At 40.1% G+C, this 27,422-nt stretch overlaps 1 protein-coding gene across 4 annotated transcripts in view; it reads right to left on the reverse strand.

The window, feature by feature from the left end:
• Positions 1-2,441: 2,441 nt before the first annotated feature.
• slc16a4 (solute carrier family 16 member 4) overlaps positions 2,442-27,422 on the reverse strand; it is a 49,440-nt gene continuing 24,459 nt past the window's right edge. For all 4 annotated transcript variants that reach the window (XM_054772556.1, XM_054772549.1, XM_054772565.1 and 1 more), the window contains 8 exons: positions 27,031-27,163; positions 26,725-26,857; positions 26,440-26,583; positions 26,204-26,365; positions 17,685-18,326; positions 10,712-10,923; positions 6,388-6,481; positions 2,442-4,902 (listed from right to left, as the gene is read on the reverse strand). In XM_054772556.1, the coding sequence (XP_054628531.1) occupies positions 4,694-4,902; positions 6,388-6,481; positions 10,712-10,923; positions 17,685-18,326; positions 26,204-26,365; positions 26,440-26,583; positions 26,725-26,857; positions 27,031-27,147 (1,713 nt within the window). In that variant the 5' untranslated portion in view covers positions 27,148-27,163 and the 3' untranslated portion in view covers positions 2,442-4,693. The remainder of the gene's footprint in view (positions 4,903-6,387; positions 6,482-10,711; positions 10,924-17,684; positions 18,327-26,203; positions 26,366-26,439; positions 26,584-26,724; positions 26,858-27,030; positions 27,164-27,422) is intronic.

A 27,422-nucleotide genomic window follows, 5' to 3' on the forward strand; every position in this document is an offset into this window, starting at 1 on the left:
TGTTGCCGCACAGGAAAAAGGGAGGCAACTTCCAGTTTGTTAGTTCCAGCGAGGAGACATGCCCCGGTTTGGGTTGAGGATCGCTCTTTGCATAGAGGTTGCACGCCGTAAATTACTTCCCCTGGTGGGTGACACCCTGTTGCACCATCATCACTTCCTGACCACCTGTGACACCTGGAGGAGACCCACTTCCTTCTTGTGATTGGCTCATTCAGACAGCGGTCTAGCACAGGAGGAGCAGGCCGGAAACAACACACCTGTCGCCTTCTCTTGGTGGTTATTACATGCATTGGTCCTGTTTCTGAGAAGGAGCTGGGAAGGAGTCCACACCATCCACGCAGGAGGCTGTGGGCGATGCCTTTGCAGTATCCTTAGCAACCCCCTGCCTTGCTGCAGAGGCTGGGCTGAACCAAAGGCTGATGTGTCTTCTCATACTTGCCCATTGATTTGAAGTGACACACTGCTTTGCTCAGGGAAGAGCATGTTCCACCCTCACAGCTGTAGGAATATTTACCGCCACTGACGTGCTAATGAAGAAGCTTTGCATGGAGATCAAATATATGCAAGCCTTTTTTGTTACACAGCAGGAAAGGAACCCACACTGAGGACCCCCCTGCTGCCTTGTAGGAGTTTGCCTTGCAAACACACCTTTTTTTTTATCTTTAATGCAGGAAATACCTTTTTCCCAACATTTCCCATTGCCATCAATCTTGTAGTATTAGTCTGCAAGCCAACACTGTGCCTGGTGCTGAGGAGGAGCCAATCTTCAGGAGCGTGGAGCACCAGCTTGCAGTCAGATTACACAACACTGTCAATGACTCACTGCACAGACAACTCACACCACTACTTGGCAGCAAGAGTCTAAACAGCGGAGGGGTGAGTAAGGAGGACAATGCTACCTGCTAGCTCTGTATCACTAGCCCAGGCAGCTCTGGTGAGTATGACTGCAATGGTTGGCATCAATCACAATTCCAATTCCTCACCCACATGTACATCAGTGACAAAAAGTATAGACACTATTAGTGGACTGACAGCATTATTAAGACTTTTACTTACAATGTAATGATGCAATACACTAGCTGTGTGCAAAATTCTGCCTTTGCAAAGATGATAATGCTCACAATATGTTTGTTGTGGTTGTAGTAGGTTGTAGGTCCCGCTGTGGGATAAATAAAGTACATACAACAATAGTATGCAGTGGTGTAAAACTGATGCATCATACTGAGAGCTGTTGTGCCCCGCTTGTTCTGCTAAAATATGGCAATCAGCTCTCAGGATGTCCAGTAGATTCACACAAAAATACACCACTGCAAACTAACCACAACAACTAGCATATTGTTAAATTCATCTCTCATATTGTATCAATCAAAACAAACATATCAGAATTTAGAATTAGGAATTTAGGTTTAGTCCGGATTTGGTTATGGTTCCATTTTGTGACTGCAGCTGCTGCTAACTTAATCAAGTCACTGATGAATAACTCAGCCTCAGGATTTGCTGTGTCGACTGGAATCTACACGTGCAAGCCAACGTGATTTGTATGAGTCAATATGCCACTAAGGCCTGAAAGAGGGCATAGGATGCACAACCATGTCAACTGCTACTAATTTCAGAAGATAGGAGCCTGAGCAGGTTATTTTAGGGTTTGAAGTCATTAAGAGACATATTTTACACATCGGCTTTGACTTTATATGTTGCAAGTGTCTGAAGGGCATTGTTTACTTGTTAGTGTATGTTGTTATCATGATAAAAAAAACCTCTGCATGCATGCAGAGGTTTTTCTAATATTTTGAATGTTATTTACCAAATGCTGGAACCAAAATATTAGGAATAGGTCTAAGTGTGACACGGTGCAGTTCTACACCACTGTACAATATACAGTGCAATAATAAACATATTGTTAGGTAAATACCCCTTGGCAGTGTCAATCACAACTCGAATTTGTGCAGGTACAATTTTCTATACAGCGTGTGCTGGATTTTATTCGATTTTTTTTAAGTGTACTTATTATTGTGCACATAATCTGCTGCTGTAAACATCAGACCACAACAGGAAGAAACAGCAACAATTTTTCCACCGAACACTGCAGTGCACTTACACTAACAAACCACTAGGGGCTTGCAGTCCAATTTACAAGGATTTTACATGCTGTGTTTCTTTCACAGAGACCCATAGAAGAGGCCGCTGTGTCCATGCCATTAAACACAACATCAGAGGTCATCTGCTGTAAGTACCATAAATATATTCTTTTGTTTTTGTCCACTACACATACACTTAACTGTTACAACAGGAAACATACTTGCCTACAAGGTAAGTTGATTGCTGATTTGTTTCATGTTTTGTACCATTTTGTCAAAAACATATGTAAATAAAATCTGCAAGTTAATAAGATTTTATATTGTCCTGATTCATTTGTGTTTTGAGTTGTTTGAATCACACAAGAGCAAACTTGAGTCACATGTCAATTTATTTCAGGTGACTTGTGCACTGTTACAAGGCTTAAAATGAACTTTTGAAGGGCTTGGAACAAAATCTCTACGATTGGTTAGGCATAGTTGGCTACACTCGAACATAGTTAACAAATCAATGAGCCAGAATTCAAGAGCATGTCACCCCTTTGCCAGAAAACAAAAAAAACACAGTTTGACTGAACTGCAACTTCTTATCAGAGGTGTTCCAAAAATGCATAAAGTTACAGTTCCTCAAAATATTCAAGCAAGCAAGATACACCTTTAAAGCATCAGCAAACTTCCATAGTACAAAATCAGGATTGGCCCTCAACCACAGAGGAGGCAAAAGTGGTAGTGAATGCAACACGTGAGCCAAAAGAGCTTTTGTGCATGACTGTGGTGATTGAAACAATACAAAGAGCCAAGCTCACTATTGTGGAAGTGAGTTGAGGGGGAATAATGTTGCACTAATTGAGCTGGCATTCTTTGAGTAGAAGCCCTCATCTGCCGCTAGAGGGCAGTGTAACAAAACATGTCCATGCCATACATAATGAAGTCTGTCTCACCTGATATATACTGTACATGTGTAATAAGCTTCAGTAAGCCTGCAGGCAGGTTTCTACCATGTCTTTGGCTGACATCACAGGAAGTTAGAGGTACTGCTCTGGACCCGCTAAGGCAAACTGGTGAACAAATAAGAAATAAAGAAAAATAACCTGAAGGCATAAAAAAAATAACCCAGTCCAGAGTCAGTAAGACTTGCATAATAATCAGGAGCACCAGCAAACATTAGTGGCCTGCAGGTGCACATCCACTTCAGTCTATTTGCAGCGCTGTATATTGAGACTGTGATTTAAATGGGCAATGCATCTTTGTATGACAGTTGGCCAGAAATAAAGTTGTGATCACATCTACAGAAATGCCTAGCCCCTCAGGCTTATCTTCACATATTTAAGCAAGCATACTTCAGCGCATGTGTGCTTGTAGTTTTATGTCTGTGCTATATTTGCAATGTGCGCAAATTGGAGTGGGGGCGCGTGCCCTCAAAACAGTCCCCATAAACTGCAGCTTTCTTATGTGATGCTACAAAATACCATTTGTAAAGAAGAATGGTGTGTCCCAAATCTTTATCCAACAGCAAAATGATGATGGGCATCCACCAGACTCATTACAGAGCCGCATTAGGATACTGCCAGTTAAGCTTCAGACAATATCGCATGGTCAGTCTAAGTCCAGAAGGAGGTCAGGCGTCAGGGGGAAAAGGAGCGACTGAAATAGTGCTGGTTGTCACTTTGGAATGTCAGTATTTGTGTTGACGATTGAGAGGTTGTCCAAGTTGAAATTTCATCTTAAGTGTTAGGCAGACAGTTGGAGATATAACAGCGAGTCTCAACTTGGGCTTTAGATTTCTAACCGGAGGCATATCCAGCACAAAGCATGACCTGTGTGTGACGTATGAAATACTTTGGGGTAGGATGGGAGAGTTATGATGATGTGGTGGTGAGAATGGTTACAAAAACTAAGATTCAGTGCAAGGGGAGTTTAAACTTTGTGTAAAGAGGCAAGTTTGAATGTAATAATGTGGAAGGATATATAAAACATGTATGCATTATTGCCTCTGCTTATGTTCTTTCACTTTTTGTAGCTTTGTGTGCTGTTTGTAGCTTACTATACCATACATGGTGCGTCACTGATAGCGGTTGCTGATGGTGTCATGCAGCATACAGTTACAACTTGGCCCAAAGTGCTTCATTGCCAGTACAGGTTTACTGTAACAGTTAAAGGCTTTTAAAAACTCAAGTGCTTTTTGTAAGGATATGTGGTTGTGTTCTTTTTCTGCAACCTTGCAGGTAGCTGAAAAGTAGGTATGAAGCTCGTTTGCATAGCTTATATCAAGAAGAGCTGAATTGAAGAATAAGTGGAAGGCAAGAGTAGTAGTGTTTAGGCAAAGAGTTGGCTATAGTTTGCTACTATTCAAAATGTGCTGGATGCATTTTCATGCCTCTGATAAGAACATTATAGTGATATATATATATTTCTAACAACTACGAGTTTGGCTTATTTCATTTCACCAGTGTCCCATTAGCTTCCTGTGGTCACAATGATCTTTTTCCTCCACTTGAGCTTGCTTGCAGGAATTGAGGGTCACTTAGGTCCCTGACTTACAAGTCACATGGAGTCCGTGGTGAGTCGTGAGCATGCTGGTTTAAGATTGGAGGCCTAAGACGGGATGTGGCGCCCCTTTACACGACGCCGTTCTGCAGCCGGTCAGGGGTGAAGCAGCCGTTGGTCTTACAGCTGTTTTGTGCTCTCTTGGCCCTGGTCAGGCGCTTCCTTGCCCTCCAGCGCTGGGCCAGCGGCTCCATGAAGAGGGAGACGGAGGAGAGTAGGTAGCAGAGCCCCGCCAGGTAGAAGGAACAATCGTAAGTCTGCGTGTAGTCGTACAAGAAGCCTGATCGTGGACATAAAACAGAAAAACACAATTAGCTTACTCAATTACAATGAATATTTATGAATATATTTAGGTCGCTTACTTTCTCTCTTACTGATGTGACTTTTTAAATGACAATTTGTCTTCTAAATTTGTGAATTATTAGAGAACTACAATTCATTTAATTCAGCCGCAAAGTAGATCAGCAGAATTGCTCAGATTCATTTTCTTGCACACAGTGCTTGTTGCTAGACAGAATTCATGGAACACAATGAACCTGATCATGGACCAGTGATAAAAATGCATATCGCCTACTAGCTCGTAAGAAAAAACAGCACTACTATATAACAATGGCAGTTCATTTTATTGTTCTTCAATCACTACATTATTTCTCATTTTCCTTCATGCTAAAAAGATTCGCAGAGATATTTAAAAACTGCAGACAGCCGTGATGACAGGAGGTGTCTGCAAAAAGAATCATGTTAAGGCCTGTTGGCGGAAAAAAGGTAGCATATTTTGCCCGATGGCATGTTCTGCTGCAGCAATGTTTAAACAGAGACACATGCTATTTACGAACTACCCTGAAGGGATCATTCATCACATTTTAACCTTAAAATACACCAGTTGCTTTTACATGGGCTGTCTGGCACTGTGGAAGTACCTTGCATATCCAGGTGGAGGATATCACTGTTAATCAGAGCGGGAAAGAGGTTTAATATAAAGTATCTAAGTAAAAGTACAGTTACTTTGTTGAAATTGGATCTACTCCAATCATGTAAAGAGGTAACAGATATAACATTTTTGTCAGGGCGTCAGTTAAATCCTTACCACAACCCTTAACCTAAACCCTAACATAAAGCCTAACCCTAACCAAAGCCCCAATTTTAATCCTAGCCCTAACCAAACCACAAATCTACAGCTCTTGCATTGGCTCTAATGAGCCTATACATGTACAGTATATCTAATGTTGTGACGCCCTATAATGGGTGTCAGTTACATACAGTACCATATCCAGCATTATGCAGATGAGTAATGTCACTGCAGTTATTACTATTATTATTATTATTATCTAGCTTCCTGTAAAAGTATCATTCAAAGAGAAACAAAGGCTCCAGACACTGGGAAAAAGTGGATGCCTGTCTAAAAGAATGCAGTTCTGTGCAACCAATAAAGGCAGTCCGTCATCACTTTCAACAATGTGACTAAAATCCAACCAGGAGCACAATGTCGTTATTCTAAGAGCTTCACTTGCTTGGAGGCAAAATGAAATTTGATCTAGTATCCTCTTAACCCAAAAAAACCCTCAAAATTCCAGTCTGCTGCTAACATTAGTCAGATGGATGCTTGGGATAGACTTTGTGAGAATATGTTCATTAAAAAAAACAGAAAACACTTGGAACATATCTGTGGCTAACAAATGTAGGCTAAGCTCTTTGACACGTGCCGCATGAAGTAGAAGCCCTGCACGTATCAGACATGTCTGTCTGCATGTGATGGAAGACTCACCTGCCAAAGGAGGGCCAGTGAGGCAACCCACACCGACAAAGAACATGGAAAAGCCCATGGAGTTGTTGAGTTTCTCTTCCCCAACGAGATCCACCTGCAGGGAGGAGAAGCATGTTTAACCACAAGCTACCTTTTAGCTCCCTGGATTGTTTAGTAAGAGCAGTTCATGTCAAAACATGCACAATCATCATTATTCTGAAACTAACCTTTATACTTTGGAGCAATTTATCAGGGTTTTTTTACAATGAAATAATGCACGATAATTAATTAGTTTAAAATGTACATGTTTGAGATCACTTCAGAAGTCTCTTATTTGCAGATAATAATTATCTGCTTTTACATTTTTTTCACACGTACTCTGTTCTCTCTCATTCACTCAGGTTTAGTGAGTAAAGGGACCTGACTACTACTCTTTTGAACAAAACTAAGAAAAAAACCCCATAATTTTCATTTTGTAATGATCTTTTTTTTTAAACTGGTCTCTCCACTAAGATACATTTTCACTACTACAAACTACTACAAATGTGGTGTCAGAAGTGGGATCACTTGTCTGATTAATCATCATGGTTTTCCAGTAAATACATCTTATGACCGAGGGCCATCTGCACAAGGATCTCAAGCCTCTACGATAACAGCAATACCTTTTGTCAGTAACTGTCATTTAAGGCTGAGTGGGCATATGTTTGGGGATTTGGTTTCTGGAGGAAGAGCTTTGAAACTATATGAAATGACACTTTAATTCTCCCAAATTGCATCACATATTTGTCTGTAGGATGTTTTAGCATTCATAGCACAGTTAGAGACATCTGGAATGGTCTGCGTTAAGGAGAACCAATATGATGTAAGGTGGCCACTTCATCTTGACACGGTACAAAAGTCCTTCAGCACAGTGAGTGAATCTGCCAGATTAGGAGCTTTGATAATGCACAAACGTGTGCCACAACTTCACTGATAATAGTCTGAACCCTCAGTCTGTAACTTACGGAAAACGTGTGCAGGAACATTTAACTGCTGATGTAATCTTTAAACGTCAGACATGCTTAATATCTTACAGTATTTCAACTCTACATCTTGCTGTGTACTCTGCACAGTGGACAACAATTGCATAACAAAATACATGATCTTTTGTTTCTGAGTTTGATGTTCACTTTAAATCCGATAACCCTGAGTAATCTTAACTAGCCATTGTCATGCTAAAAGAACGGACTTGACAAGAATGATCCAATTATTTCCGAGTACATAATTTTAAAAAATGTAATGTACCGTTTAAAGAAATATAAGTTACACAGTTTTCTCATACAATAACATAATAAAGCATCTCCAAACTTTTGACTGCTATTGAACACGCATTCATTCTTTGACCGTTGGCGTCTAGTGGACATACCAGGCTCTGGTTATCAAGGTCAAAAACTCTTGTAAGAAAACAACCCATTGTACTCATCTGAAATGTATTATCAAGTTCCGTCACACCAGTTTTATGACACTTCATTACTATTCTGTCATCAGCGTTCTAGTCTTGACTTTAAAGACTCTACAAGTAGCTTTGAGTTGGAAGCCACTGCTGCTTACAGTAGCAACCAAAAGTTTGGACATGCCTTTTCATTCAATAGCATGTGTAAATGTGCTACTGTATAGTTACAGGGTTCCTACAGCTTTGACATTTCAAAATTCCAGATAAATAGATGTGTATCATTAGAGCTGCAACAATTAATCGATGAATCATCCAATTAATCAACAACTATTTTGGGTTTCGATTGCCGTAATTTCATGTGTATAAGTTGCTAATTTTTTCTAAACTTTGAACCCTGTGTCTTATACAGCAGTGCAGTTAATTTATGACCATGTTCTAACCTTGTGACATCTTCACAGGGATAAAGGGTATGTGGGCTGCTTTCTTATCTATTTGTCAGTGCTAATGTAACATTTTCTCAAAATCTTACCATAGTAAATACTATTCTTATTATTTCCGTTCATCCTGTGACCGAAAGTAGGCTGTGAGTTTTGAGTTTGAGATTGAGTTTGACACCCCTGCATTTAGGGAACATGAAAAAAAAAAAAACAGAGAAACTTTTGCAAGAGCCGGAGAACGTTTTTAAAGCCTTTGTTTACTTACGGTATTTCCGGGTCCGCCATTGTTTACCGGTAGTTTTTTTAAACAATGGAACCCATGGGAGAGCTTTATAGAATTTTATTTTGAGATCGGCCTCAAATATAAAGACATAAAACATGTTCTTTATTGTACAAGTAAATATGGCTTTTATGCAAGTAAGAGACATTTGAAGATGATTTTACAAAGCTGAAGTTAGCTTCCAATTCATCAGCCTTGATTCCATTTTCAGGTGGAATGAACTTAATATGTAGTGTGACATTAAACCCGATCCAGTTCAAAAACCACTACTACCTAGACTTCTCAAATCTGGACTCGATTATCCTACAGAGGCTAAACATTCACCATGACACCTTTATTCTATTTGCGACTGTGCAATAAAGGCAAATTTCTCTGTGTTTTCAGATGCTGAAAATCATTGCATTTTCCCAAATAAAATAAAAGTTTCACAAATACAATAGTGGGTGCCAGGCAAAAGGTAACACCTTAAAATCTTTTCACAATAAGACGCATCACAAAAAACAGTCACGACAAAAAGTTGCAATGCACATTAAGTTAATTCCACCTTAAATTTCCTCTTAAGTGCCAAATCGGAAACTTGTGAATCAGAAAGCCAGCTTCAGCGTCGTTGCAGCAGTAGTAAACAAAGGCTTGAAAAACGTCTCGTAAAAGTTTCCGAGGATCTCGCGTGATAGTTTCTCAGGATCTCCCAAAAATTTCTTGGGATCTCCCAACAGTTTCTGGGGATTGCTTTTTTTTTTTAATCATGTCCCCTTAGGAGCTCTGTAGATTTCAGCCTCTCAAATATGAATATTTTCCTTAGTGTTAATATATCCTTAGTCATCCATGAAAGCAGACGTATTATGTTTGTGATATTCACCGGGGATGAGCAAGTACACCACTATCTGTATCTGTAGCTGTACTAGGAATGGGCGGGGCTTAAATCGGTACATTATTTTAAGTCTGAAATTGACACGGATTGATCAGAAGTTGCTATATTTATTGTTTATTATTCAGCTATACGTGTACTGTGAATGTGTGTAGGTAATCTGTAAAACTTTATTATTCAATTATTTTTTTATTGATTCATGCAAACATCCAGTGATGGCAAACAAGGAAATAATCTGTCAGCTTTGTTCACTGTAGTTTTCTCAAAAGCACCGCTTTCAGTACTACAAGCAAAGTTTTCCAACTGACCCTTATATCACCAGCCAAATTAGAAGCAGACGGAAAAAAAAAAAACACCGGCAGTGACCGACGCACCATGAGCCGTTTACAGCTCTGTCTCGTCAAATGCGCCGTGTACTAACTAACTTGAAATATCATACAAACCGAAATAGAGCAAAATAGAGAATGTGAGCTGGAGTCGAGCCAAGCAAGCAGAGTCACTGTCTGTATTGTGCCTGTGCGTGAGAGGCATGGTTTCTCCCTCTGGCTAGTGAATCTTGTCTAGGGAGGGGCAGTCGCTGTGTGTGACAGGCCAATCACAGAGCGTGAAGAGTGAATACATACATTATTACCCAATGAAGATTTGCCTTCATCCCGATTACGGATAATGATGAATTGTCCTCGTTTCATGCTCGTATTCGGCAAAAATGCATTATCCGTAAAGGATACTCGTCTACAGTAAAACGAGTATCCGGCTCATCCCTAATATTTACACACATCAGCTTTGAAGTTCAACAATAGTGATGGACATCGATACAGCTAGGTAATGTAGCTAGGTAATGTAGCTCATACAAAGGGTTGCACTACCATACAAAAATTCACACCCCTTTAAATGCATTGTTCCTATTGGATCTACTGTTCTTCGTGTACTGGTCACAATTTTTGTACATATGCATCAGTGTTTGGTATCTATCACAACATGGGCCCAAAATTGTATCTTCTTCTTTAATTTTGAACTTTGTATTAATGCATCAATGCAAATCCCTCAAGGTAGAGTAACTACTACTATTACTACTAACACTGTGCTTTCATCCACTTCCAAATCCTGAAAATGTTCAGTAGAATACATTTGTGGCGGTCTACATTTTACAGGTTTGTATTAGTTTCAGATACCTTCATGTGTTTATCTACTATACTGTATAGCACTGCAGGTCTGTCATGCTTCCCTACTAAATTGTACATTATACAAATCAATAGGGCCACATGTGGATAGATAAGCTCTCAAAGCCTGTACTGGTGAATCCTGTTGTGGTTGGTTGTCTTCCTCACCAGAACAGGCAGCAGCAGAGCCATGTATCCCCCACAAAAGATGGCAAAGAAGACAGCGTAAACCATGAGCAGTATGTAGGAGGTCGCCAGTGGGGACAGTAGGTTGATCAGGCCGCAGAGGATCAAGTAGGCCTTGTGGTAGTGACACTTGTGGAAAAGGTTCTTGTCCGTAACCCAGCCTGAGGCCAGCTGGGCGATTGTCTCTGTGATGCCTGCAAAGAGAGACAAACAGGTGTGAAGACAATGTAGTGGCAAAATGTAATCCTTTGTTTTACTCATAAAATTCCACATGAAAATGATTTGAGTGACTATTGCTGTCTGCGGGCAGACATACAGTATTTGACCTTGCCTCTCCTGTCTCCAAACTCACAGTGACAGGCAAGGAGATATATTCATGTGATATATTCATGACAGCATGCTGTCATTGTTTTGAGTGGCGTATAAGTTTGATCAGTACGCTATGTTCTCATTCATTTAATCTGCTCAAGCAAGTGTTGGGCCTTAAGGGCAGTTGTAAATGGTCTCTTGAATAAAAATACATCATCGAAATGTTCTATGTTCGTGTTTTATTGATTGCACCGCTAACAGAAATTTCGACTACAAAACTTCATATCAAGAGTGGGATCCCTTGGCTGATTAATTACAATTTTTCTCCATTAAAGACAACATCTCATGGCCCAGGACCAATGTTTATTTTTCAAGTGTCGGAGCATACACACAAACGACCTGAGCATTCCTTGGACCTCTGTGAGCCCCAGCAGACGTGCACACTGTCGTATCACACCTGTCCAATACCTGAGAACTTGAGGTAGTCCTACTTCCATTCTGTAGTATTTTTTGCATATGAGTGGGATCAAAAGGATGGCAAGGCAAAATGATGGTATTTCACAATATAACTTTCTTTATTGTCAACCTCAGACAAAACAAGCTGTAGAACTATCTCACCCAATGAATGATTTGAATCTTGTAGGAAACCCCTAGTTTATCATGTCATTTTCAATTTCATTTCCTGTTTACCATTTATTTTGTTAATTATGTATACTTTAATTTCCTTTTTCTTTTGCAGCAGCCTGTTGGGGCTCTATTTCATCCTGGAAATGTATTTGAAATTGACGGCATATTTGTTGTATATGTTTACTTTTGTTTAAATAACTTTTGTTATAAAAACTTGGCATAAAACTTCCTGTATCCGGTAGGTCCGGCCATCAAAATAAAAGCAAACAAGTACTACATGCACGGTTAAGCCACACATGACATTCACATCAATGTGTGCAGGTGTCTCCTGCGGCTGCCCAGAGTCACGACTAAACACAGCGAGGCTGTGTTTTAGTTTTATGCTGCCGAAATCTGGAACAGTCCTCCAGAAGATGTGCGACAATCCTCAACTTTGGCAATGTTCAAATCCAGGCTGAAAAAGACTTCTATTCAACTATGCATATGACAACTGAAAGTATTTTATCTGCACTCTTTATTTTGAATTTTTTTTTTTGGTTTGTTCTGTTTTATGGATGGAATTTTGTGTAATGATTTTAGAATGACTTTATGTTTTTATGGAATTATTTTACCCTTCTTTTCTGTAAAGTACTTTGAATGACCTTGTGTATGAATGGTGCTCTAGAGATAAACCTGCCTTGCCTTGCTACTTTAGCTTTGCAGCATGTTTTCAGAGTAACCCGTTCTCATTCGAAAAAGAAAAAAATCTCACCCAGATTCACCTATTGTCATCCACCTTAAAATAACTGCTTTGGCTTGGTATGTGGCTGTGGGACTGCCCGTTCGTTTCACCATAACACGGGTTAGCAAGCAGCATTCAGCTCCCTTAACTTCACTGCACCAGTAGCTATATGCTAACCTGCAAAACGGCGTAGTGAATTGTTTGGCTGAGTACGTAAATAAGTGCAAACAGGAGCTTGTCATTGGCTGGACAGTGTTCATCATTGTGCCGCTTGTTGTCGCCTGTCACTCACGGAGTTGCATTGCAAAATGGTACAGAATAAATTGTTCTGTTTATTTTATTTACAGTTCATGTTGAATTTTACTTTGTGCGATGTTTACATATGAGAACGATGGAGCAGTGCACGACTGCGTAGGCGCGCAGCTTAGAGGGAACATTGCCTCGGACCATCTGCACCGGGATTTGTCGAGAACAAACATTAGCGGAAGCAGAATATATAAAAACCTTTTCAGACAATTTTGTTAAAAATAATTTGGATTTTGTGGATAAAAACATACTGGTCTTGAAAGGTTTATTAAACTTGTTTAACTTGCCGGCACATTGTTATTTTGCACTACCTACTATTCAGACGCCACTTTCTTTTCATTGACTATAATAGTCATAAGTCATAAGTAATAAGATATTTGAGTTTCCGCTATTTGGAAATGTTTACAAATGTTATGCCACCATCTACATGTCAAGTCACAAGGCTAACTATGCATAGAGTACATGTAATACAACATTGAATAGCTTCCAAGGATAATATCCTTGCAGCCTGGATAGTAGAAATACAAATACAAATACATTAGGTCTGTCACTGAAACAACAAGAACATGCCCACATAAACAGCGGGAGGCTAAACCATCCATCTGCTACATTGACAAAAATTTGTTGTGTATTACATTCCCATCTGATTGATTGTTCGCTCCAGTGGGGGTTTGATGACTAGGCAGATATGTGCTGGGCTGCGGGCCGCAGTGCAGAAACTGCAGTGGTGTATTGACTGTTGCAGGCAGCAGCGAGCCACACGGATCAATAAAAACAAGGGATGTCATGCAGATCGTCGTTACATGGACGCACTCGTTTTGCACACTAAGAGAAATTCGACCACACTATGTACAGTAAAGGTGTGGGTGTGACATCATTTTTCTTAACTTAAAAAAGGTCCAGAAACAATGGAACATTGTGGAGATGAGGTCATAGACAGTAAAACAAGGATACTACGAGAATGGAACTCCGTAGAGCACAAGCTAAAACTGTTTTGCTGGCCGGCCCATATGTTAGCATGATACAGACATAAGGTGACCATACCGTGATTACCATTTTTTATTTGATGGTGATGAGATAATGACTCAAACAGAAAAAAAAAAATCAATAAAATGTCATTCTCAACATCACACTGCATTATCCCTATGCTTATCACAACCTTTGGGAGATATTTGCTTGGATTTCTATGATATGCCGTGATGTATTAACCGGAATAAGTCATCTTTTTTTGTCTTTGGCGTTCTGGCTCTAAAAATAATAACTAAAAAATTACTATGTACTACTATGTACTAGTTACAAATGAATGGTGTTCAGCTATGTCAAAAACCAGTTAATAAAAGTCTCCTCAGTGAACATCTCTGCCCTTCTTACATAATGGAATGTCTCCTGCGAGGTCAAAGAGGTGGCACGAGGCAGCTGCGCCATGTTTATGTGTCATTCTGCCGTGACCCAACACAATGTCGTGGTGTGTCTCCTGCGTGCAACCAGACGAGATGTACGTTTGTTTGTATCTTTTATCCACAGCGGGCTGTTGTACGCTTGCAGCTGTTCCTGTTCAAACTGCAGTTTAAATATGGCCTCTCTAAGTAGCACCTTAAGTCAACCGCCCGACAGACTAATTTGTTTGTCTAACTTTTCTATGTAGTACTGTCAGGTAGATGGCATGTGTACAGACCTCTGGGCTTGAACAACGGGAGGAGTGCATCAAAAAGGTGTCATTACCATTGCTTTAGCGAACTGTGTCACGAGATGAAAGCAGGGAATAATAAGCGCCATGTTGATTTTCCCAGCTTTTCTGAGGCCGCACTTGGCTCGGCCTGCCTCCTCTTTTGTACAGATTGCTGCCTCAGTGCTTCTCTGCAAAGTATCTGCCACTTGAGCCTCAAACAAAGTGGGGAGCCCCGCTTGTTGCCACGCCACCAACTTTACTCAGTTGGCTGTTGCTTAGCGACTGCAGCTCGCTCCGAAGTTAGGGGCAGAGGGTTTGAGGAATAGGCTGATCCGGACGATGGCGACCCCCCATCCCCACCCACCCCCACTTGAGTAAATGGACCTCTATGACAACCGCTGGGTCGAGGAAAGAGAGCCAGTGGGATGCTGGGATGGCAGCTTTGTGGTGTGGGTGGCACGCTGTTACTGCTGCTCTGTCGCACTTTCGCTCTCATTACGGCGCACATGGCCACAGAATGGGACAGAACAAAGCCAAAAGAGTTTGGTGGTCTTGGTGCTCATTGGAGTGCTGCTTAGTAGAGTGAGTACAAGTGGGATTCAGACACTTGGATGCTGTCTTTAGCACAGAATTGTGGATTTTGAGTAACTTTAATCTTTAAAGTATTGTTCAGCGAATATGTTTTTTCACCAGCTGTGGTGCCCAGCCACTGGCAAATATCATTGCTCAAGTAAATTAACTAATGTATTAGTTATTATGGATGTCGATGTGTTTCTCCTAACCTTCAACTATAATAACATCTGCGGCAGTGGTTCTCAACCTGTTTGGCTGCGAGACCCACCATCACCCACCAATGACGAGCGGTTACCCAAATTGCACCTTGTGGCAGCATACCAAGCGAATCATAAGTTCTTATTTTTTTCCCCAGGCAAAGACCCACGACCCACTTTTGGGTTACAACCCACCAGTTGAGAATCACAGATCTACAGTACATGCCCGTTCATAGATTGTCACGTAACCGATGATTGACATATGAAAGTCATCTTCGTGAAACAATACACTACACACAGGAATATCTTTCAATACTTTACGCGTAGTATTATTGGTTTGGTTCTCTCAGCATGTCACACTTTGCTTAATCATCTATTTATTGAGAAAACATCCTTCCGTCTGTGTCATTTTGACCACAGATTACTATTATGTTATTTCGTGTGTAAACAGAGACAGAGATGCAGATGTAAGTGATTTTCTAAAATAAGATGACTGTCATTAGTAGCAGTAATAGTAATGTGTTTTTCCGTTGTTTGTGTTTTGTGGTTGTTCAAACAGGAAAGGTTTCTTAGAGCTTGCTATTGATTTCTTTCCTGAAGCTAAGAGGGTTTTGATTCCATCTTTGAGTGCACATGAAGCTCAGCTCAAGAGTATTCGATTTTTCCTTTGAGAAGACATGAACTTAAAAATGCATTTACAATACACATGTAGCAATTAAAACGTAGCACACATTTTTCCACTGTGCTTGTGCATCTGAATGATTGTAGTACAATAACTGAAGGACAGAAGGGGGACGTCTTCCCAAACATATACTGTATGTATAAGCTCATTTGTAGCTCTTCAATTATTAACACATCCCACTGAAGCCCTCTTAAAGAATTACATGCAACTGGTCAAAATGGTAATGTTGTTTTCAAAATATACTGGAAAAGCAGCTTCATCTACTGTATGGCGCACTGCTGAACCGCCCTGGCCAGTGGACCAAAGTTCAGCTTTTATGTAAGCACATTCATTACATAATACTGCAGAGTCTGTGCAGCTCACAAATAATGAATGCCCATAAGTTGACTGAGAACTTTTTTTTTTGCATCACTTCATAAAGCCACTGTTACAGGAAGCTTAAGGTGATGGTCTACTGCGAGCCACGTTCATAAACAGTGAATCCATTTCAGTTTCATCGGTCACATTATCACTTATGTGTGATGCTTCATAGCTTGAAATGATAACTGCCAACCAATGAAAAGCCATCCATTCATTTTTGAAAATGCTTATTTAGTCTGGGTCAAAGGGAAGCTGGAGCCTATCCCAGCTGACTGAGAGGCAGGGTGCACCCCGACTCATCAATCACAGGTGCAGACAGCTAACCACTCACATCTTAAGGTAGCATACTAACTGCACACGGAAACGCTTCAGCTGAGATTCCAACCCACATCCTAAACCTATGCTATGGGGCAACAGTGTACTGCCTACTATTACAAATACCTTGCAAAACATTTATACCGATTATATTTATATTTAATACCTATAACCCATCTTGACTCTAATTTAAGGGCCACACGTTGGCTGAGTGGTTAGCATGTTGGCCACACAGTCAGGAGATCGGGAGGACCTGGGTTTGTATCTGGGTTTTCTCCGGGTACTCCGGTTTCCTCCCACATTCCAAAAACATGCATGTTACGTTAATTGGAGACTCTAAATTGTCCATAGGTATGAATGTGAGTGTGAATGGTTGATTGTCTGTATGTGCCCTGCGATTGGCTGGCGACCAGTCCAGGGTGTACCCCGCTTCTTGCCCGAAGTCAGCTGGGATAGGCTCAAGCATGCCCCCACGACCCTAATTAGGATAAGCGGTATAGAAATGGATGGACTCTAATTGAAGTAAACCACATTGTGCGTGTTTCAAAAGCTTCAAATGATCCAGTTACCAAATTTTTATTACAGTGTAACCTCCAAACCCACTATTAAATCTACAGGCAATGTTTGAAGTAGCACTTTGGTATTTTTAACTGTCATATACGGTAAGTGTTAAAGGAAGCTAATCCTATTAATAATAAGGCAAAACAACAATATTTGTACATCGTTATGTTATTATTTGCTCACTGTGTGTGTACACTCCATTATTGGTCTTTTATGATTGCTTTTGAGTTGACCATGTTGTACTGAGCGGTCTGGACAGAAATGAGTGTACCAAAACTTCAAATAACAGCGTTGTTATGTCAAAAACAGGTGTTTCTGGAGTACATGCTGTTCCTTATTGTCTGCAATATTGTACTGAGCAGCCAGGATAGAGAGGTGTATAGCATCCATTTCCCATTCAATGGTCTGCATCGTATTTCTCCTTGTTGCCACATATGGTGCCATCTCATGCCATGTCATAATTATGATTCAACCATCAAGGTATTTTTGTGCAACTTTACTGGCATTATTTTCCTGGTAAATTTGGTTGAATTCCAAATTGCGCAACCTGTAGGGTGTTCAACTTTAGACTGTCCACTCAAGTTATATTAAAATGTGTGGTGAGAAACCAGTAATGTGTTAAAAGTGTTCCTCACCTGCCACAGAGATGATAAAAGAAGCATCCATGGGGTCGATGCCCAGGGTTCTGGCTCGGGCAGACAGGTGGAAATAGGGGATGAAGTAGGCCAGCTGGCTGAAGACCAAAGACCATGTATAGATGCAAAAGAACGGGTCTTTTAGCAAGGAAAAATCGAGTACTTTGGCTTTCGGGATGGTTTCTTCAGTCGGACTGCTGGCGGGCATGGAGACAAGTCCAGCTGCTGTGGACCCGTTCATGGTGCCATTGAGCTCTGTGGAGCCATCTGTGGGTTTACATAAACCCAAGTCTTGATGGGTCTCATGGCCATTGAGGACCAGTCTGTTCAGTTCTGGGTTCTCTACCTGGTCGTTTGTTGTATGAGTGCACTGCCCCTCCAGGTCCTCGGCATCCTTGTGAGTAGGAGAAGGTGGGGATGGAAGGGAATCTGATTGGGAGACACCATTTGATAAATGTGAGGAGCCATTCAGGCAGCTCTTGGCATAGTCCTTTTCTGATGAGCTCTTGAGGGAGAGAACTGGGCTCTTTTGGCTGTGGGAAGTACAGTTTGACACAGTGGGAGGTTTCACATTTATGGGCCGCAGAAGCAAACCAGTGGCCACCAGGTTGAGCATGAGGCCGCCAAGAATCAGCATAGCCCCTGTAAGGGACAGAGAAGATGGCAAGACACAAAATGTTAAAAAATGATATATATATATATATATATATAAATGTTATAAATGTATACGTGTATCTAGATAAGCACTCTGAGAGCACCATAGTTCCCCCCATATTGTGATTCACACCAATATAATAATCCTACAGTTTTTGGATCAGTCTTTGATATTTTGTAGCACTTGTTGGAAACTTGTCCAGTATTTTTTTTTCCAAGTGCTCTGACCATTTTTTGCACAGATACCAAAAATGGTCCTATCTCGCAATGTTAAAGAATCCTTAAAAAATTCCTGGATCCAGATGGTGATCCGGACCACCCCCAAACTGTTATCAGTTCTTCCAGATCCATTTCCGACAATTACTGAAAATTTCATCCAAATTCATTCAGCACTATTAAAGTTATTTTGAACACAAAACGCCGGCAAAAACGGTAATCCCTTGTTTATTGTGATTAATTGGTTCCATACCCAATCGTGACAAGTGAATTTCCGCGACGTAGCATACCTTATTTATAAATGTAATATTTTCGTAGTTAGAACATAGAAAACCTGTTTACAACCTTCTAAATACGTTTTTAACATTATTAGAGCACTCTAGACATGAAATAACACCCCTTGCTTTTACGGTCACTGAAGACGTAATTCTTGATGTGGCAGGGGGACACCACACGGACACCACCTTCCTGTTTTGCTTTGAGTTATTTGTCAAATTCAATTGTGGTGTTCACCTCAATAGCCCAAAATGGAGCCGCAGAAAGTTTCAAGTGCCAGCATTTTGATACATAAAGTGAAAAAAAACTACTGAATTGTATTCAAGAAATAGCTGATGACAAAACAGTCTTTGGGAACAGTTACATCAAGAATCACGTCGTCAGTGAAGGTAAAAGTAACCTTAAATGTTCATTTATCCCTTATTTGTCATTTATATGCATTTAGAATTGTTTTATACATGTAAAACTATAAGAACGTGTTTTGTGTTAACATTTTTGAGACTCAACCGCCAGACTTCCTGTTCCGGTTGCCATTTTGTAACTTAGCAAGCTAGCTTCTTTGTTAGAAGCTAAGGATGTTTTGTGATAAATATACATTAAGAACACAGTTGAACTCACGTAGTGTATTAATAACACAACAAGAAGTGCGTCAAATTGTATGCTAAACGGAAAAAGTATGTAAACCGAAGCACTTTTTTTCCCCCTTGCTGTCGACTGGGGAGGACGTACATGGTAGGAGCTCTGTGGACGGTACTTGGTGCTTTCCTGACTACACTTCACAAACGCAAGATCAGAACTGCTTGCTGACTCCCTCAACTTTAACTCGGATAGGCAAGAGGTACAGATTCCTTGAAATAAACTAATTACAAGTGCTGATAGCTGCTAGCAAATCAAGCTAACTGGCTAACTGCTGAAGTTCAAAGTGGATGCCTAGCAACAATGCCAAACGCAACGCAAAATGATACTGGCCCTGGAATTACGGATTCAAAATCAGAAATTGGGTCAGTCTGGCTGTCGGATGAGTTGTCCGCCTCGAGTGAAAAAACAGTTCCAAAATTTTAAGATCTTCTCATGAGCAAAGACTTGATATTATTACAAGCCTTGCGGAAGGAGATGAATGAGATACAAGAGCGTACTGCAGTACAAATTAGCCGTCTGCAATCACAAACAGAGCTAGAGTTTTTTCAAACAAGGCATGAGCTGCAATCACAAACACTGCAAGACACTTCAACAATAAAGCTAGATTTTACATGTCTGCAATCAGAGATTCAATTTCAGAATAAAAACCTCATCCAAATGATCGCAGAGGTCCTGGATGATGTCAAAAACCTTCTGGAAGAAAATAGAGCACTGGGCAAGGATACCAAAGCACTAAGACAGGGGTGTCCAAAGTGCGGCCCGGGGGCCACTCGCGGTCCGCGGCTGTGATGTTATCGGCCCGCCGCACAGTCTAAAAATTTTATTTAACAACGAAACTTTAAAAAAAACAAAAAAAACAACAGCAGCAAAAATGGGAAACTCAATCAGAAGTCAAAATATTACGAGAAGAGTTGTAATCTAGCAAGGGAAAAAAGCCATAATTTCTCAAGAATAAAGTAGACAACAGCAGAAATGTCACATTCGCCAGTGGCTGTTCTGTTTGTTGTTGTTGTTGTTTTGGTACCTGCCTTCTCCTGGCCTGTTTCTCCTCTGTTGCAGTTCACCCTTGAGCAGGCTGGAGGCGGGAAGGCTGGGCACACTTGCGCCTAATTACTCACTCCTCATTTAAGTTGACAGCCCGCAGCTGGTAGCCGCTGGTTTATTGTTTCGCTACTGCTGGCTACACACACACGAGGACTTCTACTACTCATTCTTTGCTCTATGCCAAGTTGGCCCTGCCGCCTCCCTGCCTTCCAGCTAACTCCTAAGTTTGGTACTTCTCTTCATGGTGTTACCTTTATTTGCTTTTTGTCTCTATTTTTTGCCAAGATACCATCGCCTTCTGTTTGTGGAACAACCTTTTGCATTTTGTGTTATTAAAAGTTCCTGTACTACCGCACGAGCGCTCAGCCTCTGCATCTGGGGTCCAAACCACACCGAGAACGTGATAAGAAATTTTAGTAAAATCTAAATATTACGAGGAAAAAAATCCATTTCTAATTTGAAAAAATCTGAGAACAAACTTGTAAAATGAGGAAAAATATCATTTCAGTAACAATGTTGAAATAAAGAAAAAAGACATTAGTTTAATAAAAGATATAAAGTTATAATTGCGAGAAAAAAATTTACAAGAGGAAAGCTGAAATGAAACAGTTGGAACATTTTAAAAATCAGCAGGAATGGAAAAAACAGCAGTAATTTTACGGGAATAAAGTCAAATTATTAGTTATATTTGAATGAAGAACAGAAGTGCTAATTTTACAACAATAAACTCGTATTATTATAGATAAAATGTCATTTTTAGTAGCATTTCACCTACATTACAGATATATTACAAAGGTGAAATGCAGTTTTTTCTTGAGCTACATATAGTTTCTTAGCATATCTCAATGTGTTGGTTTACAAAATATCAAAATGGCCCTTGCATCTTTTCATTTTTCAGTATGTGGCCCTCGCTGAAAAAAGTTTGGACACCCCTGCAGTAAGAGAAGAAATCAAGGAGTTGCAAGATTAAAATGTGACCATGTGTACTGCTCTTAAGGAGGTTAAAAACTGTATGGAAGAAAACAGAGCACTATGCAATGATATCAAGGTTCTGCAGGACAATATTAAAGCATTATTGGAAGACAATGCTGGTTATGATTATGATATCATCATTGCAAAGGCCTGCTCAACAAAGTACTACAATTAGGAACCCATGTAGCTACATTCAGTGACACTCACAGTATAACACTAAAGACGGCAGGAAGTTGTTCCGGATATCAACGGGGGGAAAAGGAAGATTTTTTTTTTGTTTGTTTTGTTTAAAAAAAAAAAAATAAATAATAATAATAATATGTATTAGCAATTGATGTGATGCAGTGAGGGGGTAGGATTAAATCAGCTCTGCTTCTTCCTACTCCTTTTCAGACATGCAGAATTGTGAGCTGTAACATGAAGCATTCAATGTGAACTGAATGCATGTTCAAAATAAATTCAACCATAACCATAACCAAATTTTGGCATAATATTTTTACGTTAACTGGAAAACATGGGGCAGACGCTAAACAAGGTTCCACTGTATTTTTATTTAGCCATTATTATGCATGAAAATGTAACTTAATTTAGGCAAAAGAGACGTAACATTTGCTTAAATATGCATATGCTTTAACTACAAATTGTAATATTCACATTCAATCACAAAAAAGCACGATTTATTCATTTATAGTTTTAAATATACACTAAGTCCCCAACTTACGAACATCCGACATGCGAACTTTCGGAGATACGAACACAATGTATTTTGCCTTGTAGTACTGTACTGGAACTCCATTATTTATACTGCTACATCTTGACCAGTAGAGGGCACTGTGAAACTGCTAATGGGACCAACAGGTACAGGAAGCCGCTGTGGAGAGAAAGCTAAATGGAAAGCTAAATTGTAGTTGTATGATACAATCCGGACAGAGCGTGTGATTAAAGTTTATGAAGAGTTAATAAGTCTACTTAATTCTACACCACCCACAGAACACTACCTCTTTTAGAAGAGTCTGACGACGACGACGATTTGTCCTTTTTTTCCAATATCTCCTCCTCCACCACCACAACGACGTATGCTCGACCACTCCTCTTCAATGGTAAATAACATTTATCATTACGTATTATTATATCATTTTTATTGTTTTTGTTCATTAATTATCCTAGTTTAATATTACTACTGCATCCAAACTCATATTTACATACATACACATATACTGTATATGTATACACGTACATGTAGTACCTATATAATTGGTAATATTACCTTTTTTCAAACTTTAGAACAATTCGACTTAAGAACGGTCGTCTGGAACCAATTGTGTTCGTTAGTTGGGGACTTAGTGTATATATATATATATATATATATATATATACTGTATATATATATATATATATACATATACATTTACACACACACACACATATATATATAGTATATATATATACACATGCAGTATATACACACAGATACATACACATATACATACACATACACATACAGACGCTTTCCAAAAAATTTGAATGTCATGGAAAAGTTGTTTAATTTCCATAATTCCATTCAAAAAGTAAAACTTTCATAGATTATAGATTCAGGGCCCACAATTTAAACGATTTCAAGTGTTTATTTGTTTATTTTTACGTAATTTGGGCTTCCAGCTCATAAAACCCACAGAAAACAGGAATTCAAAAAATTAGAATACTGTGAAGAAATCACCATTTACTTCAGTTTTTGCAGGAAAAAAAAAGAAAGAAATTAGGATCACATCAAATCAATCAAAATATGGTACTTTCAAAACGATATGTCAATCTTCAATACTTGGTTGGGAATCCCTTTGCCTTAATCACTGCCTCGATGTGACGTGGCATTGAAGCAATCAGCCTGTGGCATTGCCTGGGAGTTATGGAAGCCCAGATTTCCTTGATGCTTGCTGTCAGCTCTTCTTTGTTGTTGGGTCTGGTGCCCCTCATTTTCCTCTTGAGAATACCCCATAGATTCTCAATGGGGTTTAGGTCCGGTGAGTTGGCTGGCCAGTCAAGCACTGTGATGGCATGGGCATCAAACCAGGTTTTGGTGCTTCTGGCGGTATGGGCAGGGGCCAGGTCCTGCTGGAAGATGAAATCTGCATCTCCATACAGATCCTCAGCAGAAGGAATCATGAAGTCCTCTAAAACATTCTGGTAGACTGTTGCGGTGACCTTGGATTTAAGAAAGCAGAGTTTACCAACACCTGCACCGGACATTGCACCCCAAATCATGACGGACTGTGGATATTTCACACTGGACCTCAGGCAGCTTGGGTTCTGTTCCTCACCCGTCTTCCTCCAAACCCTTGGACCTTGATTCCCAAATGAAAGGCACACTTTACTTTCATCGGAAAAGAGGACCTTGGACCACTGGCCAACAGTCCAGTCCTTCTTCTCCTTGGCTCAGTGGAGACGCTTCCTACGTTGGCTCAGGTTCAGAAGTGGCTTGACCCGAGGAACCCGACAGTTGTAGCCCATCTCCCGGATGCGTCTGAATGTGGTGGTTTTTGAAGCTGTGACTCCCGCCTCATTCCACTCTTTCTGGATCTCTGCCAGATTCTTGAATCTTCCCTGTTTGATAATCCGCTGAAGCCCACGGTCATCTCTTTTGCTGGTGCATCTTCTCCTGCCACATTTTGCCCTTCCTCTAGACTTTCCATTGATATGCTTGGACACAGCACTCTGTGAACAACCAGCCTCCTCAGCTATGAACTTTTGTGGCTTACCCATCCTATGGAGGGTATCAATGATGGTCTTCTGGCCAGTTGTCATGTCTGCAGTCTTCCCCATATTGAACCCAACTGAGACAATTGAACCAAACTGAAGCAATTTAATGACACCTGGGGAAGCCTGTGCAGGTGATTTGAGTTTAGTAGATGATTAGTGTGTGACACTCAGTTTAAAACATTCATGCCCTGCAAAATTTGGGCTGATTTCTTCACAGTATTCTAATTTTTTTAATTCCTGTTTTCGTGGGTTTAATGAGCTGGAAACCCAAATTATGTAAAAATAAACAAATAAATACTTGAAATCGTTTAAATTGTCGGCCCTGAATCTATAATCTATGAAAGTTTAACTTTTTGAATGGAATTATGGAAATTAAACAACTTTTCCATGACATTCAAATTTTTTGGAAAGGGTCTGTATTAGGGATGTAAATCTCTTTGTGATAGACGATTCGATTCAAATCTAGATACACAGGTTACGATATGATGAAAAAACAATATTTTTTAAATGCGATTCGATTCAATTCTACGGTTAATGTTTGCTGATGTAGACATTAATCTTACATTGTAAAATAAAGATGCCAATTATCAAGTGGCATTCTTATAATATACAGTATAATATATAACAATGAAAGAAGTCTTAACCTTCTGTCCAATTAATAATACAAAATAAATAAATAGTGCAAAGCCCCTTAAATAATGGCACATCTCTTCCAAGCACAGATAAGTAAATATAAGTACTTGCCACGTGAGTCCAATGAAAATGCTGTTTTAGCTTGGAAAACTAAACAATCACATTCTCAAAATGTCATAATAATGGTAATCGTACAACATTTCAGACTGAGCATAGTGTTTTCAACACTCCAGGCTCAACATTTCAAAAAGAAAAGTAACCATACTCGCCTCTGCTGGTCTGGCTGCTCCAGCAATGATTACTATGCAACAACAGATCATCAATAGGGTAAAACTAATCTGTTTCACAACAGTCTCAACCCAGATCACATTCCTTATTAGTGGGTGAACAATCAAAGGCTTGGTGAATTCTGCTTGCACCCTTCTTTTAATCCAATTAATCCAAAGGCGTGTGGTGTTATAGCTAGCCGGCCGACTGGCCAGCGCTAGCTAGTTAGCTAGCAGCTAATGGACAGTGCTAGCAATTAGTGGCCGCCGCTAGAAGCGAGCATCCGGCACGTTTCGTTGGCAGCCCAAGCGTAGTTTATAAGACACTGTCAACCGATTGCTTCTATCGCGATACCCGGTGCATGTCTCCACAATCGATTAATCTAAAATTTATGGCAAATTATTATCGATACAGCATTCTTTTATCGGCTGATTGGAATCGTTAGCTCCTCAAACCGGTTATACGGTCGCATCGGTTTATCATTCACATTCCCTAATACATACATATACATATACATATACATATACATATACATATGATGATGTTGAGCAAAAGAACACGAAATGCAATGTGAGTATGAAATCTGTCATAACCACCCAAAGCACATTATGTAAATGGAGCATTGTTGCCGCTTTTTGGAGGTTTTTTCAGGCTTTATAGGCGGAATAGGTGGGTCCTATTACGCGCATTATATTTCATTGAAAGTAATGTGTGCCAGTTGGTCAATAAATAAACGAAAACCAGTTAATTTGCATTTCCTGCAATTATTTTCAATGTATGTATGTATACAGACACACACACACTCACACACACACACACACACACACACACACACCTATATATATATATATACACACACACACACACACATACATACATACATATATATATATACATATATAAATACATATATATATAAACAAACCGCTAAGGTCGAAACTAAATTTTTAAGTCATAGCAGTGTGGGAGTGCATCGTAACCAGAAAACAATATAAACAGAGATTGCACAATTTTAACTCTGCAGTGTAAATCCAGTCTGAGTGTCTGAGATTCTTCCTGCCTACCTTGCCAAGCATATTGGTCCAAAAGAAGCTGAGTGAATGGCGCAAGGGCAAAGGTCAATCCCATCCCAGAACGCCCAATTGCGTACGCTGTTGCTAACTTCTTTCGGAAGTACAGCGCCGTAACCACTGAGAAGGATTGGTATAGTAGTGCAAAACCCATTCCTGCATGGAACAAAGACAGTTAGATCAAAGGTCGCACACAGGAATCATCAGGCTGAGGAAGAGTCCTTGCTCACCTACTATCACTCCCATGCTGACGTAGAGAAAAACCACGCTGTTGGCGAAAATACTTGTGAGAAAGCCTCCACTAACCAGCACTGCCCCAGTAATGGAGGTCACCCTGGTTCCTACCTTGGCACAAGCCACAGAGGCAATGGGTGCTGAGAGGTGACAGGAGAGGAATCATGAAGACACGGCCACTATTGTTCCACTGCTCCAAAATGGGAGTTAGAAGAAACGATTGATTTTGTGTACATGGGAACACATCTAAGCTGTGATTTAAAATGTTTTTTCACTCAAACCTCCAGATAGACGCAGACTTGACATGATGGAACCGATCCAGCTGATGCTTTCTGCTGAAGCTCCAAACTCATCTTGGAATGCCACAAAGAAGATCCCAAAGCTCTTGAGTGTTCCCATCACCAGAACATTGACCTTAATAGTTAAGCAAAGAAAGAAAAAAAAACACAGGCCAGTAATCAGAGGAGCACAGAAGCTAGCTGAAAGTAGCACATCTATCTTTCCATGCTGTTCCGCTCTAGTTTGCTAATGTTTTCCCATTGATCAATTAATCAAATAAATAAACCCAATGCTGATGTGGGCCTTACCAGGAAACAATGCAACACCACCAGCCAGCCCCAGCCGCCATCTGGTGGGTCCTCGTACTGGATCGCTCTCTCCTTGTCCTTTTTAGTAGCGATATCGTCCTTCCCGAATAGCTTCATGGCTGCCTTGTGTTCACTGGGATAACAATACAATAACCAATAAATGTGTGACCCCCGTGAGAAAAATTCATTTGAACCTTTTACATAAATAAAAATCGAATGTGCATGAACGTTGCACATAAGGTAGATTTGTAGACAAGTAAAGATGCTGAGTTGTATAAATCCATTCAACCAGAAAAGATCATGACATTCGGGCAATTTCGTCATAAACAGATGATCCTGTGTTAGATTACCCTGACTGTATAGACAACAGTGTCTTTATTTGATTATTTTCC

This window comes from Dunckerocampus dactyliophorus, chromosome 1, assembly GCF_027744805.1.
Source record: "Dunckerocampus dactyliophorus isolate RoL2022-P2 chromosome 1, RoL_Ddac_1.1, whole genome shotgun sequence".
Classification (NCBI taxonomy): domain Eukaryota; kingdom Metazoa; phylum Chordata; class Actinopteri; order Syngnathiformes; family Syngnathidae; genus Dunckerocampus; species Dunckerocampus dactyliophorus.